The 16,762-nt window shown below is 58.9% G+C and overlaps 2 protein-coding genes across 2 annotated transcripts in view; both read right to left on the minus strand.

Annotated features, from left to right (window-relative positions):
- The window catches only part of PRKD2 (protein kinase D2), a 35,939-nt gene extending 35,111 nt beyond the window's left edge, over positions 1–828 (minus strand). The window contains exon 1 of the mRNA XM_075016603.1: positions 308–828. Within this exon, the coding sequence (XP_074872704.1) occupies positions 308–523 (216 nt within the window). The 5' untranslated portion in view covers positions 524–828. The remainder of the gene's footprint in view (positions 1–307) is intronic.
- A 6,278-nt stretch (positions 829–7,106) lies between these two features.
- The window catches only part of STRN4 (striatin 4), a 28,706-nt gene continuing 19,050 nt past the window's right edge, over positions 7,107–16,762 (minus strand). The window contains exons 10-17 of the mRNA XM_075015927.1: positions 15,916–16,091; positions 15,376–15,423; positions 14,654–14,775; positions 13,713–13,880; positions 12,791–12,931; positions 12,286–12,384; positions 10,498–10,584; positions 7,107–9,821 (exon numbers count right to left, since the gene is read on the minus strand). Of these exons, the coding sequence (XP_074872028.1) occupies positions 9,652–9,821; positions 10,498–10,584; positions 12,286–12,384; positions 12,791–12,931; positions 13,713–13,880; positions 14,654–14,775; positions 15,376–15,423; positions 15,916–16,091 (1,011 nt within the window). The 3' untranslated portion in view covers positions 7,107–9,651. The remainder of the gene's footprint in view (positions 9,822–10,497; positions 10,585–12,285; positions 12,385–12,790; positions 12,932–13,712; positions 13,881–14,653; positions 14,776–15,375; positions 15,424–15,915; positions 16,092–16,762) is intronic.

Genomic DNA, 16,762 nt, shown 5'->3' on the forward strand with positions numbered 1-16,762 from the left:
TCATGTACACGCCCCACAACCGTAGACACACCGTGCAATCACACCCTCCCAAGACAGACAGACACAGTCATACAAAACGCAATCCCCGTCACACACCCAGAAGAAAACAGATACACAATCGCACAACTGGCAGTGGCACACAGGCACGCCCAATTCAGAGCCACAAACGCAGCAGTAGCAAACACAAGCGGGACTCTCCAGACAGAAATACACACACACACACACAGAGTCAGCACCGCTTCCTTCTCTTGGGCCCGGAGTGACCTGTCCCCTCCGGGCCCCACCTGCCGCCCCCCCTCCCCTCTACCTTCTGGTCCACTATGGAGCACGCCAGCTGCTTGACGTGGGCCAGCTCCGAGGAGGCGGGCAGCAGCACGAACTCCCGGGTCAGCCCGATCTGGATGTGGAACGACACCCCCTGGCAAGCGGCGCAGGACCCCGGCGGCGGCGGCGGGGCAGGCTCCGGGGTGCCGGGGGAAGCGGGGAGGGCCGGGGGGCCGGCGCAGGAGGCTGGAGAGGCCATGCTGGCCCCCGGAGAGACGCGCAGACGGCCCCCGCCCCTGCAGTCCGAACCCAGGCGTCCGAGGCTGGCTGTCACATCCGCAGGGGGAAGCCCATCCCGGCGCGGCGGGGCGCGGCGCACGGCCGGGGGCGCACGGCCGAGGGCGCACGGCCAGGGCGCGGCGCACGGCTGGGGGCGCACAGGGACCCGGCCGGCGCCTCTCGTTCTCCTCCGCCGCTTCTTTCTTTTTCTTCCCCTCAAACTTTACGGGCGCCGGGACAGAGGAGGAAGTGCCGTGAGTGACGGGCCGCCGGGCCAATGGGGAGCTCCAGGGATGAAGTCAGACGACTCTTCCTCCCCCCTTCCCCGCCCCCCGCAGCACCCCTCACCCCCGCCTCTCCCCGCAGCCCGCCCCGGGAGAGCGGGGCGATGCTGCCAGCGGGCGCCTCCCCCGCCCCCGACTCCCCACCACTTCTGCTGCCCAGAGGGGGGCCGGCCCGTCCGGGCTGTGCGCGGGGGCAGCTGGAGTCCCGCCCTGGACAAGGCGGGGGGGGGGAAGGGGAAACCCATGTTTCTTCCTGTGCTGGGACTCCCCCGCGCACACCCCAGTGCCCCTCTGCCCCAGAGACACCCCCCCCCCGCTGGCACCGCCCTGCACTCAGCCTGGGGGCTCCCCTCCCCGTCTGTGCCCCCCTCACTGGGGCGGGGCACGCCCCCTGCTGGCTGCAGGGAAGCTGAGGCCTCTGCCGGCTGCGATTTGCCCTCCTCTTTCTCCCCGGTGGCTGGGGTCCTGCCTGTACCCTGCTGCATCTTCCCGGGAATCGGGGGCTCCCTAGGAGGACAGGGGGGCTGCAAGGAAGCTGTTGCAGGGTAGGCTCTCAGGCCATCCGTGGCGGGGACAAGGCTGCAGCCAAGGCTAGGGTGCCCAATTCTCCAAGCAGGCCCAGCCCCACATTTGTCCCTGTACCTGCCTGTCCTCACCCATGCTTGCAGGCCTGCATTTGCCATGCACGCTCACCCTGTCTTTTTGCACATGCATGGGTGCAACAACGTGGGTGTGTTTGCTCGTGCGTGCACGCCTCATGGTAAGTTTGCCCGGGTGTGTTCGCATCTGGCTGGAGGCAGGGCATGGTTGCTGATGAGTTTGCACACATCTGCGTAGTGTGTTTGCACACGCATCAGCACACGCAGGCACAGGGACGTGTGCACAGACGTGGAATCACAGGGGTGCACATCCATTCATGGCACTTGGCAACATGCCTGTAATCCTGGAAGACCAACTCTGGGAGCACACTTTCCCACTGGGCACCTTCGTCTGTGGGTCCCCTTGCCCTCACCTCTTCCCCAGGAAGGTAGGAGCGGGAAGGAGGAGACCCAACTTCCCGCAACAGGGCTCAGAGCAGACACTCACTGCTGCTTTCATCTCCGCATTATCTACCTGAGACAAACATCCTGCCGCCCAGGGAACAATTCCAGTGCCGCTCAGGGTGGGACCTCCCCCACCCACAGAGGTCTATGCAAGGATCCCTCACCCAGCGCTGAAATGCAGCCACCTCTGGTGTGGTGCTCAGCAGCTGTTTATACAGGGAGCGAGTCGGGGGAGGGAGACGAGGGCAGCAGGAGCTGAGTGCCTAGGCCTGGAAGGGTCGGAGCAGGGGGAGAGAGGGGGACCAGATCCTCCGGTTGGTTTCTGACTCTAGGGGAAGTCCAGCTGAGCAACAAGCTGGAGCTCTACAGATGGGAGAGGGAAGTGTGGATTAGCCCAAAGGCTCGTCTACCTTAGTATCCTGTTTCTCCCAGTCCCTAGCTGCCGCAGGGGAAGGTGCCCCCTGGTGGGGAATGAAGGAATAACCGGCACAGCCAGGAAGTTACCTCTTGACCCCATCACAGGACTATGAAACAGGGGAATTTTCATAGACCCCCAAGGTCGGAACAGCGTGGCGGAGCCTGACCCTCACAGCACAGCCCAGAGAATATCCCCACCATGATTCCTAAAGCAGAACCGCTTGAAACCCCCATTTCAAACCTCACCAGTGGAGCGTACGCTGGACGCCAACCGGGTCCGAGGGCATGGGGAGCAGCACGGTCTCCCAGCTCAGCCTGATGTGGGGGTTGAACAAGTGGCAGAGGACCAATGGACATTGGCTGTTCCGCTGGTTAATTATACTCCTGGGTCCCAACACGCACCTTGGAAACGCCCTTCTGTAGTTTTCAGTGTAGATACTGGCCACTGAGAGAAACAGCCACCAGCCTTTTCTGCCTCCTTAGCTCCAGGAGACAGGGACTTTCAGCACCCAGGGGGGTAATGAAAACATTTTGCTTTCATCCCTTCCCTGGATACTGCTTCCGAGTGGCTCCTGGTCTCCCATTCCTGCCACACTCTGGCTAGCACAGCCTCTTGCCTCTCCCTTCCCCTTCATTGCTTCCCTAATCAGGCCTAGTCTTTCGCACACAGACTTCCCAGACTTTACTCAGCTCTGGTCCCCAGTAAGAACCAAACCTGCTCATCAAGCACAGGGCAGCCCACTACTGCAGAGAATGATGCTCAGATATTTCCCATCTGAACAGCATTGTCTCAGGCAGGCCCAGAGCTGCAAGTAACCTGTCACCCCCATGCCTCCTCTATAGCACTTGCCAGCCAGCCATTTCAAAGCCAGGTGTTGGCCTTGTTACCCATTTTGCAGATGGGAAAACTGAGGCACAGTGACTTACCCAGCAGGGCAAAGGCAGAGTTGGGGACAGAACCCAGGTCGTCCAAGTTTCAGCTCGGTCATGATCCAGGACCATTTTTACTACAATTAGATTTATTCAAGGGATGGGTAAAGACCCCAGGAGTCGGGCCCTGTTGTGTCAGGTGCTGTACAGAAGCAGAACACAAAGCCAGGTCTTGCCCCAGAGAGCTGCTGAGCTAAGTATAGATTGTCTCTTTCCCTCACCCCAATCCTGAACTTGTTCCTTAATTGTGCCCTGGGGATTATGAGCTAATGGCGGTGGAGGCAGGAGGGACATGGGAACATCCCTAAGGAGAGGGCCCCCAGCCATGGCCTTGCATTTTTCTTTTACAATCCTCTGCCTGTCATGGCCCTGCACCACCCTCCCCACCCAGGGGAAGGAGCCCAACAGGTTGAGTAGCATTCCACCCCAGACAGCCGGCCAAGTCAGCTCTACCCAGGGCCATCCGGGCACCCCCCAGCAGGCCCCCGTGGGAAGAGATGCTGCCCCAGCTGGGTGAAGGCGGGTAGGCATGTGCTGGCCCCTCCTCCTGCTGGCTGGATGCCGGCAAGCCCGGGGAAGAGGTGGGCATGCTGCTGCACGTTGGCCAGCAGGACAGTTTGTGGGGACACCCTATGGGCGCTCGGGTGCGCTGGGACCCCGCCTGCATGTTCTCAAGCGTGTATGTTTCTGCACAACGCTATGCATTCATGGTGCTTGTACCATGCACGTGGATGCAGTGTGTGCACAGGCTCGTGCAATGCATGGGCAAAGCATGTTCACGTATGCATAGCTTGTGGGCTTTGAGCAAACGGCTCGGAGAGTCACTGGGAGTTCTGCCAGGGGCTCGCAGTGCTTTACACTCTGTTTACGTGGGAACAGCAGGCTGGGCCACACCCTCTTGGGCACCCCGAAGGGCTGGGCTTTCCTGCCCTCCACACAGCCGGGCCTGGGCCGGGTCGGGGGCGGGATGACGGGGGCTTTGTTCGGGGCAGGTTCTGCAGGTGCTTCCCCTGGCGGCCCTCCCGCACCCACCGCCAACGCAAACAGCAACAGGAAGGGGCTTGGCCTGCAGTCAGCACAGCAGCTGGCCTATAACAGCCCCGGTAAGGACTGGCCTGTGCCAGCCCCAGAGCAGCGCTACCTGGGCTCCTCCAGCCCAACTCACAGAGCTCCCCACGTCTATCACTGCCCCTCCAGCTCAACCCACAGCACCCAGACTGCCCCCTGCCAGCTCCACTGCTGCCCCTCAAGCCTGACTCACTGCCCCCTGCTTTCCCCGCCCTAGTCTAACCCCCTCCACAGCTCTGCTGATGCCTCTCAAATCTTGCCCCAAAGGACCTCTTCTTCCCACACCCTTTCCTGACATGGGAGCACGGCCATAGTTAGAACAAGGAGCTTCCTATTAAACATCAGGAGAGACAGAAGGGATCAGGGCAGGACTGCTGAGGCTTTTCGCGGCAAGAGCATTTTGGATAGTCCCAGCCTCTGCCCCCACGGCGGCTGGTCCTAAACCAGTTCCTTTCATTACCTAGCAATTTTGCTACTTGGAAATAAATGCAGGACCTGTGTGTGGAGTGGGGGCAGGTGGGAGGAAGGGGTTATTTGTGTTTGGTCCGGGAAGTTTCCTGGCTGCTGTGGCAAAAAGCACCATTCGGACCTACAGGTAAGAAACAATCAAATCATCCATCCATAGAAATAACCCTTACAGCCATCCTCAGCCCTGCATGGGGGAAGGGAATAGACCCAGAGTGCCCGCCCCTCTCCTTAGCTCTGGGGGCTGGGCCCTATGGAAATTAGTGCTGTGCATAGCCAAACTGTTAGGAAACTCACTTTGTACTGAGCCTTCATTGTGCCAAAGGCTAGACATTTTTAACTGCTATTAGGTGTATTATGGTAGCACCTAGGCACTTTAGTCATAGACCAGGCCCCTTTCCTACTGTATGTTTTTATTGCAATTAGGTATATTATGGGTAGTGCCTAGGGAGCCACCAATTCCCCCTGAGAACCTAGCCCCGGGCACGCCCATCGGGGGGGCAGTTGGCTCAAGGGTCCCCGCTGATCTCAGCCCCTAGGAGACACCATGAGTCCATGCTAGTGCTCCCTGTAATATTTTCAGCCATCGGAAGAATAAATTTTGTTCTGTGCACCAAAGCACACAAGGATGCACACCACCCACAGAAACCCAGGCTGCCAGCTGTGGATGTTCTGCTAATCAGCTGGGCAGTACTTGACTCTCTTCTTGGCAGCCACCGAAAGGCTCACGCTGGTTTCAAACAAACCCAGATGCTAGGGACCAGCCTCCGCTCCCCGCTGCAGTGGGTGGGAAGGTCCAAACCCCAGAAGCTAAACTCACAGTCCCCCCCTTTGAGCTGCCCCCTACCACACCTGCTCCTGGGGCAGAGCAGAGCCACAGGGATCCAGGAGCACCAGTCAGGGGGGTCAAATGCAGACCGAGTTGCTCCTATTCCTTAGGCAATGAGCTGCTGGAAGCTAATGGGGCAGTCTTGGGCAGCCCTCTCCCTGCCCCAGCTTGGCAGGATCCCACGCCCCAGGGGAGAGGAGCATCTCTGCCACGCGAGTGGCATCCTGCTGATCCGATCGAGCACTGGGGGACCTGAGCTCAGCTCCGGCTTCACCTCACGGCAGGGCCAACATTCTCCGAGGGAACAGTGCAGAGTGCGATCCAGCACATCCCTTCAGTTTTAATCACCACAACTCTTGGACATCCCGCATCTCTCCCCACCCCCAGACCCCTCTAGAGGGACGTCCCATCCCCCCCCCCCACCGCACACCAGGTCAGATTCCCAGCCAGGCTGCAGGGACCCCAGCTGATCAGAGCAGTGCTTTCATCCAGCGCCGCCTCTCCCCACCCTCCCAGCTAGGGCTGTAAGAAAACTACAAAATCAGTAACTGGGTAGCTCATTAAACTGCTATTGATTACATGGTTAAATGTTTTATCCAGGGCAGAATGAGGAAGGGGTGTCCCCACACCCGCTGGGGTCCTGGCTGTCAGCCCTGTGCCTGGGATCCCGGCTGCTGGCAGGGTACCAAGAGCCAACCCTCCGCCCAGGATCCCAGCTGCCGGCCCACATCACACCGTGCTGTCCCGTCTGCTAGTGTTCCAGGCTGCTGGCTCTGTGTTGCAGACAGCCAGGCTCCTGGCCCTGCCCTACATCATGGGTTCTCCCTGCCAGCTCCATCCCAGGATCCAGCAGAGTTTTAGGGTTACCAGAAACTAACCGTACCAGTTAACGAGTTAAACTCTTTCATCCCCGCTCCCTGCAGCTCTGCATCAGGCTCCTCCAGCCCGGTTTGAGCTCCACTCAAAGTCAGTCTCGGAGGCTTTAGAAAATGACCCTTCCCGAGCTCAACGCCGCTGGCAGCAAGAAGAGAAGCCTTTCCCTGGGACAAGCACACACGAGCTGACCTACAGCTGTTCTGCATGAGACACTGCAGCAGCCTGCAGCAGCTGCCCTGCAACGCAGCCTGTGAGGGGTCAGGGCACGGTTGGGAGAGAAGCCAGGAAACCTTTGGAAGCAGGGTGCTGGGCACTAGGAGGTACTGCACAGCAGCATGAGCACCTCTAAACCAGAGACCCCCACCACCCCCCACCCAAGAGTCCATAACAAACCCAAGCTGCAAGACAGAGCCCATGCGGTACAATTCCCCCCCCACCCCCCGGTTTCAATCACATAACGGATTCTTCTTCACTTCCTGCCCTAAACAGATCCTGTCCCACTCTATGCAACGTGCCTGCATGCTGCACCCCAGAGGTGGCTGCATTTCTGCTGGGGTGTAAGAATGCACCCCCCCATCTGTACACAGCTGCTCTCTGTAAGGACAGTCCTGGCTCAGGGACATGACCAGGAGGAGAACAGAACCTGCTTCTTATTCCAAAGGGGGTTTATTGAGGCAGATTTCTTTCACATACGGTTCAATCTTGTGATTAAACAGGACAAAAAGAAAACCCAAAGAGGTCAAATAAATATACAATAAAAAGTTAAACGGCATTAAAAAGGCGAGTGCTCTCAGGTTAGATAAATACGGCACACCGATACATACAGTATATTGGGGACATAGGCTAGCGACTCCATTTCTGGGGGCGCTCCCCACCCCCTTGATGTGGCCTGACAGGGCCTGACTGCCAGAGGGCGGCTGATCTTCAGCACTGGCCCCCCGCCATCGCTAGTCGGCTAGTTGAAAACGCCAGCAGTAGACTATCACACAGTGATAATGTGGTTTGTGGTCACTATAGCTTCAGCCCTTTCGGTGTCTCCGGGTTCGGTTTCAAGCCAGTTTCATTTGTACAGAATATACAAGGAGATGGTCTTTGCGACGGGGGATCAGATGAGAGGAAAGAGATGGCAGGGGATGCCAAGGAGGCGGCAGGGACCTACGCCCCTCCAGGCGTGGGGGGGAAATCAGCCCCCCACAGCAGAGTTTCAAGAGAGCCCTGCCAGGATTTCCTTCCCTTTTGGTCCCCATGTTGTCACAGAGCTCTGCATGAAGCAGCAACATGGCTCGGGCCCCAGGGCGCGGTAACTCCACCTCACCCAGTTGCAGGTTAGTGTCCAAGCCCGTGTACTTCGCAAAGGGGGTGGAGAGGAAGAATTATGGCCCCTCCCCCAGCAGGACAGGGAAAGGGAAGTGCTGGGAGGGGGAGTGACTTTCCCAAGGATTGGGAACAGACTTCCAGCAGGCCCCTGCCGTTAGGTCCCATTTCCCTCCCTGTGCTGGGACCAGAACCCAGGAGTCCTGATGCTCAGCAGGCCCTAACCATTAGACCCCACTGCTTCTCAAGTAGGGCTGCAATTTAACTGCCCCCTCAGTGGGAGGGATGAAGATCAGTGGTTGACGGGGGTCTGCACGGTGCATGTTCAGAGGCTGAGTGAAGCAGAAGCCCCTACTTTACCCTTCCCCCAGCTGGCCCTGGGTAGAGGTTAGCAGAGATGGGGGGTAGGCCCTATGCCCAGAGGCAGAGTGGGGGTCCCTGTCTGAGGGCAGGGTGCAGGTAGGGGACCCAATACAGCCCTGGGCACTGGGGTTTTATTACTGGTGAGGATGATTCTACCCCAAACCAGCTCTGAGCACTGCAGGATCCAGGCATGGCTGCATTCAACCTTTGCCCAGGGAAAGCTGGTGTGTGATCGGAGCAGCCGCCCCGGCTAACCCCCCGCAACTGCTCATGTCCAGTCCCGACCAGGGCAGCCTTGCCGCCGGGGCGGGGCGGGGGGGTATAGTGTTCTGGGGGGAGCCCTCCAGGGCCCAAGCTGAGATCCAGGCTGCAGTCAGAGAGCAGGAGAACTGTTCATGGATGGGATGGAGCGCCCCTCACAGAGCAGGCACGGGCACGCCTGTGCTAAGGGAACAGTAGTGTCATACAGGAGCTGCCTGCTCAGAGACCCCCTCCCCACGTGGGAAGGGATTATTGCTACAATAAGGTGGGGAGCCACAGGAGGCCGAGGACTGCCCCCGAGGAGCTGGTGAGGCTGGGATCCAGCCAAGCACCAAGCAGGCTGGGGCAGGAGCGCTGACCTGGGAGGCTGACTGGTCAGCCCTGGAGACTAATGCTCCAGCTCAGAGCTCCGCTGCCTGCAGGGGTAGGAGGGGAAGGCAGCGCCCACCAGCCCCTCCATGGTCAACGTTGGAACCCTCAGCCCTGTCACTTGCCTGGGAACTGCTTTGCTTTCTGCAGGAAGGAACCTGCCTGGCCTGCCCAGCGCAGTGGGACCTCTTACCCCCAGGTCCCTCCAAACTGGCCCCCCCTTCCACTTGGTACCCCTCTCTCCCTGGCTCTCCTGCGCCCCTTGTGCCAGGCACATGAGAGATGGGAGCTAGTGCATCAGCCAGCAAGGAGCTCTGGGAGGAAACGAAGAGGCAGGCTCAGCCAGGAGGCAGCTCTGGCAGGGGTTTGCAAACACTTAGAGCTGGGGGTTATTTGTGGCCGGGCAGAGCCTTGCCCAGGTACGTTAGGAGCAGCGAGGACTGCCCTGGTGCCGGAACAGGATAGGTGCCCAATGTCACGGAACAGCGGGTCCGGCCCCTCCCCGCCATTAGCCGTGTCTGGCCCTAAACACTTTCCACTCGCTGGCTGGGATTAAAAAACAGGCGACCTTGAACCACGCAGGAAAGAGTTCGGTCTGGCTGCTGGGCCCTGAGGGCCTGGGAGGGGCACACACCGGGCTGCCCTCCCGCCCCAGCCACGCCTCTCCACTGGGTAAGAAGAGCCGCCCCTTGGTGGCAAGTCCTGAGCTGTGGGGAGGTGGGTGGGTGCTTGTCGCTGGACAGAGTTAGCGCCTCTGCAGAGTTCCGGGGACCCACCTGTCGGGAGATGGCCCATAGCAGGTGAGGGAGCAGGGCAGGCTGGCCTGTGGCTTCCCTCTCGGGCGCTGCACTGCCCTGCAGCCCCGCTCACCTGCGGGATCCTCTGCCGCTCATACAAAGACCTTGGCAAGGGCGTCAGCCCCAGCGCTGGCGATCAGCGCCTTGCTGGGATGGAAGGCCACAGCATGGATGGCCTCCTCGTGCTTCTTGCGGTGGGCCGTGATCTCCTGCACACATGTCTTGTTGTCGAGGTTCCAGAGGCGCAGAGAGCAGTCGTGGCCTGGAAAAGCCGGGGGTGGGAAAGGGTCACCCAGGTGGTGGGAGAAGAAGAGACTCACCCAGTCAGGATTAGAACCTAGGAGTCGTAGCTCTCAGCCTCACCGCTCTAACCACTAGCCCCCACTCCCCTCCCACAGCTGGAGATAGAACCCAGGAGTCCTGACTCCCAGGCTCACTCCACTCTACCCACTAGACTCCCCAGGGGGGCAGAATAGAACCCAGAAGTCCTGACTCCCAGCAACCCCCTTCACCATGCTCTAACCACTAGCCCCCACTGCCATCCCAGAGCTGGGGATAGAACCCAGGAATCCTGCGTCCATTTCTCTGCTCTTCCCTCCAAGCCCAGACCTCCCACATCCAACACTCTGATCAGTCTATTATCCTGCCCTGCTCCCTACAATGGGGAGAGAGGAGACCCCCACCTCCCTGACCTACTCGGTCCTCAGCCCCTCTGACGCAGCCAAGCAGGCAAGCCTATTCATGCTACAGATGATGGCAGGGGCCCTGTGCTGAAGCAGCTGAGATCCAGCAAACTCGTTGCACTCCAGGGCTCCCTCGGGCCAGAACGATTTTTGGGTCCCGCTGGATTTGAACACATGGCTCACTGCAGAGGGACACTCACGGCCAAAGGCAAGCAAGATGCACGCACATGGGGGGGTGGGGAGAGAGACACTCACTTCCGGACATGAGGAAGACGCCGTTGGGGTCCACGGCAAGGCAGGTGACGGCGTCCAAGTGAGCGACCATGGAGTGGATGGCTCTCCCTGGGCGAAGAGGAGAGAGGGTTATCCGGGCAGCTCCTCCCTGGATCCTGCTGCAGCCACTTGGTCTTCTCCCCACAGCCCATCAGGTGGGGTCGCTTACAGCACTGGAGACCCCATGGGCATGGGAAAGGGGATCCCTCTCCTGGGCTGTCTTGGAGCAGCACATTTAGGGGTGGGCACAGAGGAGCCCCTGGCCCAGTGGGATGGGAGGGGAGTCTCTTAGGCAGGGTAGGCAATCATTTTTGATGGGGAGGGCCACTCCCAACAGTTTGGTAAGTGACCAAGGGCTGCGCTTTCCTATGGAGGGAAAGTGGGGTCTGGGATGGAGCTCAGGATAAGGGCCTGCGGTGCAGGCAGGAGTGTGGTGGGGTCTGAGAGAGAGTTTGGGTGCAGGAGGAGTTGTGACCTGGCGTAGAGTACTGGAGGGCGGGACTGGGAGGGGGTATGGGTGCAGGAGAGGATTCTGGCCTGGGGAACGGGTATGGAAGTGGGCATAGGGCCCGGGAGGGAGCTGGGGTGTGGGAGGTGGTGGGAGTGCTCGAGACAGGCTCTGGCTGGGAGGCGCTTACGTCCGCCGTTGCTGGCCAGCAGCACTCTAAGGTGGGCTTCCCTGGCTGCCAGCAGTGTCAGCCCACCTGGCACTCTGCGATGGGTGAGGCTTTGCATGCTACCCCAACCCCCGGCAAAATCTCTCAGCTCCTACTGGCCAGTTTCTGGCCAATGAGAGCTGAGAAACCATGCTGCTCTGCCTCCCCCATCCTAGCAAACTCTCTCTCAGCTCCCATTGGCCAGTTGCTGACCAATAGGAGCTGAGAGATTTTGCTGGGAGTCGGGACAGCACCCGATGTGTTCGCCACTGCCTCTCCACGCCCCCCGCAGTCACAGGCCAGATCTGGCCCCAGGCTGTATCTTGCCCGTGCCTGTTGGGAAGGGGGAGACAGTGATGCTCCCACAATGTTCCATCTAATTTTTTCCATCCATGTGCAGAATACATTTTGTCATGTGCACCAAGACACAGGTGGATGTGCACTACTAGCAAACATCCACACTGCCAGCTGTGGTGCTCTGCTAGTCAGCTGGGTGGCATCTGAATCTCTCTTGGGTGACTGTTGAAACTCTCAGCTTACAAGGAACATTGACTCCTAGTGGGTGAGCCAGGGAAGGTTGGGAGCCATTGGATCTGCAAATATTGTCTGTTCAGAGCAGGTGAGGGGAGCCTGGGGGAAGACCAGCCTTGGGAGGGACATGGGCATGTGTCATCTGGGGACAAAGGAGCCCTAGCGAGAGCCAATTCCCTTGCACCATGGGAGAGTCTTCCTGCAACAGGCGCACAGGAAGGCTCACATGTGCCCTGGGGAGATGGCCGGCAGCACAACGGGGCCTTTTAAAGGAAGGAGCTGGGGCCTACATTTGTGGATTTCAATGGGAACCTTGTCACCATAACTACCACTTGCCTCTTCCCAGCCCCAGAAGACTAGAGAGTCCCACGGCAGGAGCACAACACACAAAGGTCAGACACTCCGTCAAGAGCCTCAGGCCTGTGGGACCAGCTCTCCCATGAGATGGCCAACAAGGCCCTTCTCCTAGGAGCTCAGGACCAGTGCTGGTGCTGGCTGCCTGCCTTCCTGCTGGGGTGGGCAGGGCCGGGCAGAGGCAGGCAGCCGGTCTATCGTAGCCCACGCCAGCAGCCAGCTTCCCTACCTGTCCGGTTGTCCAAGAATCGGATCCCTCGGTCGTCATGGGCAGTGATGGTGATGGGCTGCGTCGGGTGGCTCACCACATGATTGATCTGACTGAATCCTAGGTCAGAATACGGGAGAGGGAGGAGATGACCACGGAACCATCTGTTCTCCTCTCCACCCCATTCCAGAGCAGCTGCCCGCCTAGGACCGACCAACCAACCACCTGTCACTCTCTTTGCAGCCCTCCCTGGCCTGGAGAAGCATCTTCCAGTCAAGGATCTCAAAGCACAAACTGAACTGCTAGGCCTCACCACTGCCTGGGAGATGAACCAGTATCGTCTCCACGGCACAGCAGGAGCACAGGGGAGGGGAATTCAGGGAGACTGTGACTTGTGTATCATCACACAGCAAATTAATAAAAGCTGTGAACATAACACCCTCTCCCCTCACCCCTGGGGTCCAACCACTAGACCCCACTCGGATCACGCAGCTGGGACTAGAAACCAAGAGTCACCCCAGCTCACCAGTGGCGGTTCTGGATTCCAGCGTCAGGATGGGACGGGAGGTCTCCAGGTCATACAGCACCGTGTTGCCCGTTCGGAAGGCGGCCACAACGTGGGAGGGGTCCGTGCTGGCGAACGCCACAGAGGTAGGGATTCCATATTCTGCGGGGGGTGGCGACACAGGGAGCTCAATGAAGGAGGTCTTATGGGATCAATCGTTATGCGTCAGCACCAAGACCACACCTGCTCTCACTCCTGACAGAGCGGAACATTCCAAGCACACTAACACACAGGTTTCAACCAATCCAACCCCAAAACGCAGCTCTTTCTGGGCTGTAGCACATCATGTGCACACAGCGCCGGCGTACACTTTACGACAGGAAGTGAAGTGCCCTATCTCCAGCTGAAACCACAGAGGTCTGTTAGAGAGAAAGAATGGCACTCCCCACGCTGGAATTTAACCAGGGTGTCTGGGGCAGCACCACGACTCTTTGGGAAGTTACCAAGCGCTCTTCAATGCGTACGAGAGAGAAGGCAGCAATCTAAGGCAGGTATCGAGCCCCTAGCCTCTGCACTATCTGAGCACTCACGTTCTTTCATCCTCACAGTGTCAGTAAGGCGAGGCAGGCCTATTAACCCCATTACACAGCTGGGGGAAACTGAGGGAGAGAGAGACTAAATGACAAACACAGCATCAGAGTAGGATTTATCCAGGCCAGGCAAATGTGCTAACCAGTGGGCCATCCTCCCACCAACTGTGGCACATGTTCCCTAGGGTTCTGCTAAGGCACTGGAGCAAAGCCAGACCCCAGATGAGAGAGCTCCCCCTCCTGTTTCTAACCTCTCAAAGACTTGTCAGGAAGACCCCCTCTTAGTCCCCCACTTCCCCCAAATTTCCCAGCAATGCTCTGGTAGCCGGAGCACGGGTGGAGGGTTTGCTCACCACGCTCCACGTTGTAGGTGCTGAGGCAGGCTGGGCTCCCGCTAGGGTCCCATATCCGGACTGTGCCATCTGCCGCACACGAAGCCAGGCGATTCTTGGAAGGGCTGAATGCAAGGCCCCAGATTGCATCTGTGTGGCCTTCCAGCATGTTGCTGAGGACTCCAGGATCTGGGCCAGAAACAAAGCCAGGGTCAAGGCAGAGTCACACAGTAGCCTGGCTCCCAGCCAGAGAGCCTCCCCCTAGTTTGTCAGGGATCTCCTCTAGCTGCCTGTGCATGAAGGGCTTAGCACAGCCACTTCCACACTTTAAACCACTTCTCAGCATAAAGAGCTCCACCTTCATTGGAGCAGCCCAGCCGCAGTACACGCTGGGAGCTGTAATCTCCACGGATCTTCCAAAGCACCACAGCACAGGGCGGAGTTTTTCCACACACCAGGTGCAGCCATCAACTCCTGCCAATTTTTGAGCACAGCCAGAGTGGGGCCGACAGACTTCAATAAGCCTTGGGAAAAGTTTAGGCGTTGAGGGGGCAGTGATGGAGGTTAGCCTCCCCCAGCCAGACCCTATAGCAGCGTCAGGAGCCCTTTTAAAATCACCAGGCCCCGAGGCAGCTGCCTCCTTTGCACACGTGTTCTCTCTCACACATGCATGCACGCATGCCCGCCCACCCCATGGCAGGCCTCAGGACAGCTGCTTGTGGGTTAGTAGCAGCCCCCCTCCAACCCCCCCCGCCACTCCAGCACTGCTGCCCTGCCCTCCCAACCCTGGAAAACTCCCAGCATACCCCCAGAGACAAGAACCACTTGGAAAACAGTCACCCTCTTTGAACACTGACATCCCTCTCCTCCCAGCTGGCAGCAGCCAGATAGGCACTGTAGGGTCTGCTCGGTGCACAGAGATTGCCAGGCGAGAGGGCGGACAGACAGTTGCTGGAACCCACCATAACTGTCGTAAGGATCCATGCTCAAATCGGGGACCCTCCAGAGCCGGATCTGGGCGTCCGTTCCTCCACTGTAGCAATACTCGCTGTTACAGCCCATGGCGACGGCGAGCACTGGACCCCTGCAGAAATGGGACAGCCCCAGAAATGAGGCAAAGGACCTGGAGCGAAGACAGAAGGGCTGGGAGCTTCCCCTGTCTGTCCCACACTCAGAGGGACCTTCCCAAGGCACTAGTGTGGACGCAGGCCACCCAGGATGAGCTGACCACAGCCACCCACTGGCGGGGGAAAAGTGCTCCCAGCAGCGCAAGCCCATCTGAGCCCGGGGCATAGGGCAGGTGTTGGTGGAGTCAGAGCGCCCTCTAGTGGCGAGGCCTGTTGTGGAGCAACATGACTGGGCTGGATGGAGTTGCTGGTCCTCGGAGTCCTCACAGGACAGAGTGGCTGCGCTACGAGCACTTGTGGGCAGGCTGTTGGGGTCAGGGTTAGCACTCTTGGAGGTTTAAGCCTCACCCCTCCATTAAATGACAGACTGCCGAGGCCAGGGGTCCAACGCTGCCCCAAAGGCTGCACTGGGGCCGGAGATGCAGACTCTACGGCCAGGGGTTTGGTGCTCTGGGCTCGCACAGCTCAGTGGGGCGATGCTACGACCACACTCAGGACCCTAGGGTCGACGCACGGCTGGGGAGAGGCCCCTCTGGGCAGCGGCTCCAGGGACCCACCTGTGTGCCCGGAAAGCATAGACCGGCTCCACGTCCAGCGCGGCGTTCCTGTGGCAGGAAGGGAAAGGGCAGAGATTAGGGGCAGGGGCAGGTCTCTGGATGGTCCCTCCCTGCTGGCAGGGCTGGGCGCTTTATGCTCCACCCCAGCAGGAACAACTCAGGGACACTGCCGGACCCCAGAGGAAAGGCTCCGGATTCACTGAGTGACGGATTTCTCAGCATGGGGAGAGGGTTGTTGCTCCGGTATTTAACCCTTTCACACCCATATCAAGCTGAACAGCTCATGTTGACAGCTGACCGTGCTCCCCTCCCCCATTTCCCCATTCCAAAATAACCAGCACCACGTGCAGCATGATGGGGAGTGCCGGTGGGGTACTCCCAGCAGACTCCTGCTTGGCACATGCCTTAGACACATGGGTGTGTTCAGGTTTTCCCTTCTCCGGATGTGGCTTTTACAGGGTGTGCTAAAAGTCCCCTCCCGCCGCCCGCAGCACCTCCTACTGGCCCTGTCACACTCCCCAAGAGGCAGGGGAGGCTCACTTTTTGGCAGTGACGGTCTTCTGGAGGTTCCACAGCTTCAGCGTGCCGTCCTCAGAGGCGGTGACCAGCGCGGACTCCGTGTGATGGAACACCAGGGCCCGGATCCCGTCGTAGTGACTCCGAAGGGTAAACTTGGGATTCCAGGTCTTCTTAAAAGCGTCCTTGCCGTCCGAGAGCTGGGAACACCAAACAAGGCTGGGTGATCAGCGATCACGGCTTTGCTGGCCTCCTCCTCAGAGCTGGGCCAAGCCACCTCCATCTGTTTCCAATTAGATCCCCCAGCTGCACACCCTCCGCCATTCAACTGATTATTCCAAGCACATGTGGGCTTGCTGGTTCTGTACCACACCTGTCTCACTACATGAGGTCCCTACATGGCTTCCATCAGTGTGATATGGAAGCTCCAACAATATATATCTTCCCAACAGCCTTGTGAGGCTGGGGAGGAGTAAGTCTGATTACCACCTCTTTTCACTTAATACAATGGGCCATGTCTAGGCTGCTTTAGTGTTACCATAATACACCTAATAAATCACTTCACTGATGGGAAACTGAAGCACAGAGAGACCAAGTGACTCTCCCAAGGTCACAGAGACACTGGTCTCCTAAATCCCAGGCAAGAGTCATCACTGCTGAGCCACCAAAGAGGTGGAAGTTACACACTGTGGCTGACGTCAACAGCAACACACAGCTAATCATGGAACTGAAGGGCTGGAAGGGCTCCAAGGAGGCCTCCAGTCCATCCTCCTGCACTGAGGCATGGTTGAGTCTACTTCCTGTCTGGCCCTAGGAGCCATGTGCTCAGGTCCAGAGCTGGGAAAGCTCAGGTGAGGACAAGAACAAAATT

Source organism: Carettochelys insculpta, chromosome 22 (assembly GCF_033958435.1).
Source record: "Carettochelys insculpta isolate YL-2023 chromosome 22, ASM3395843v1, whole genome shotgun sequence".
Taxonomy (NCBI): domain Eukaryota; kingdom Metazoa; phylum Chordata; order Testudines; family Carettochelyidae; genus Carettochelys; species Carettochelys insculpta.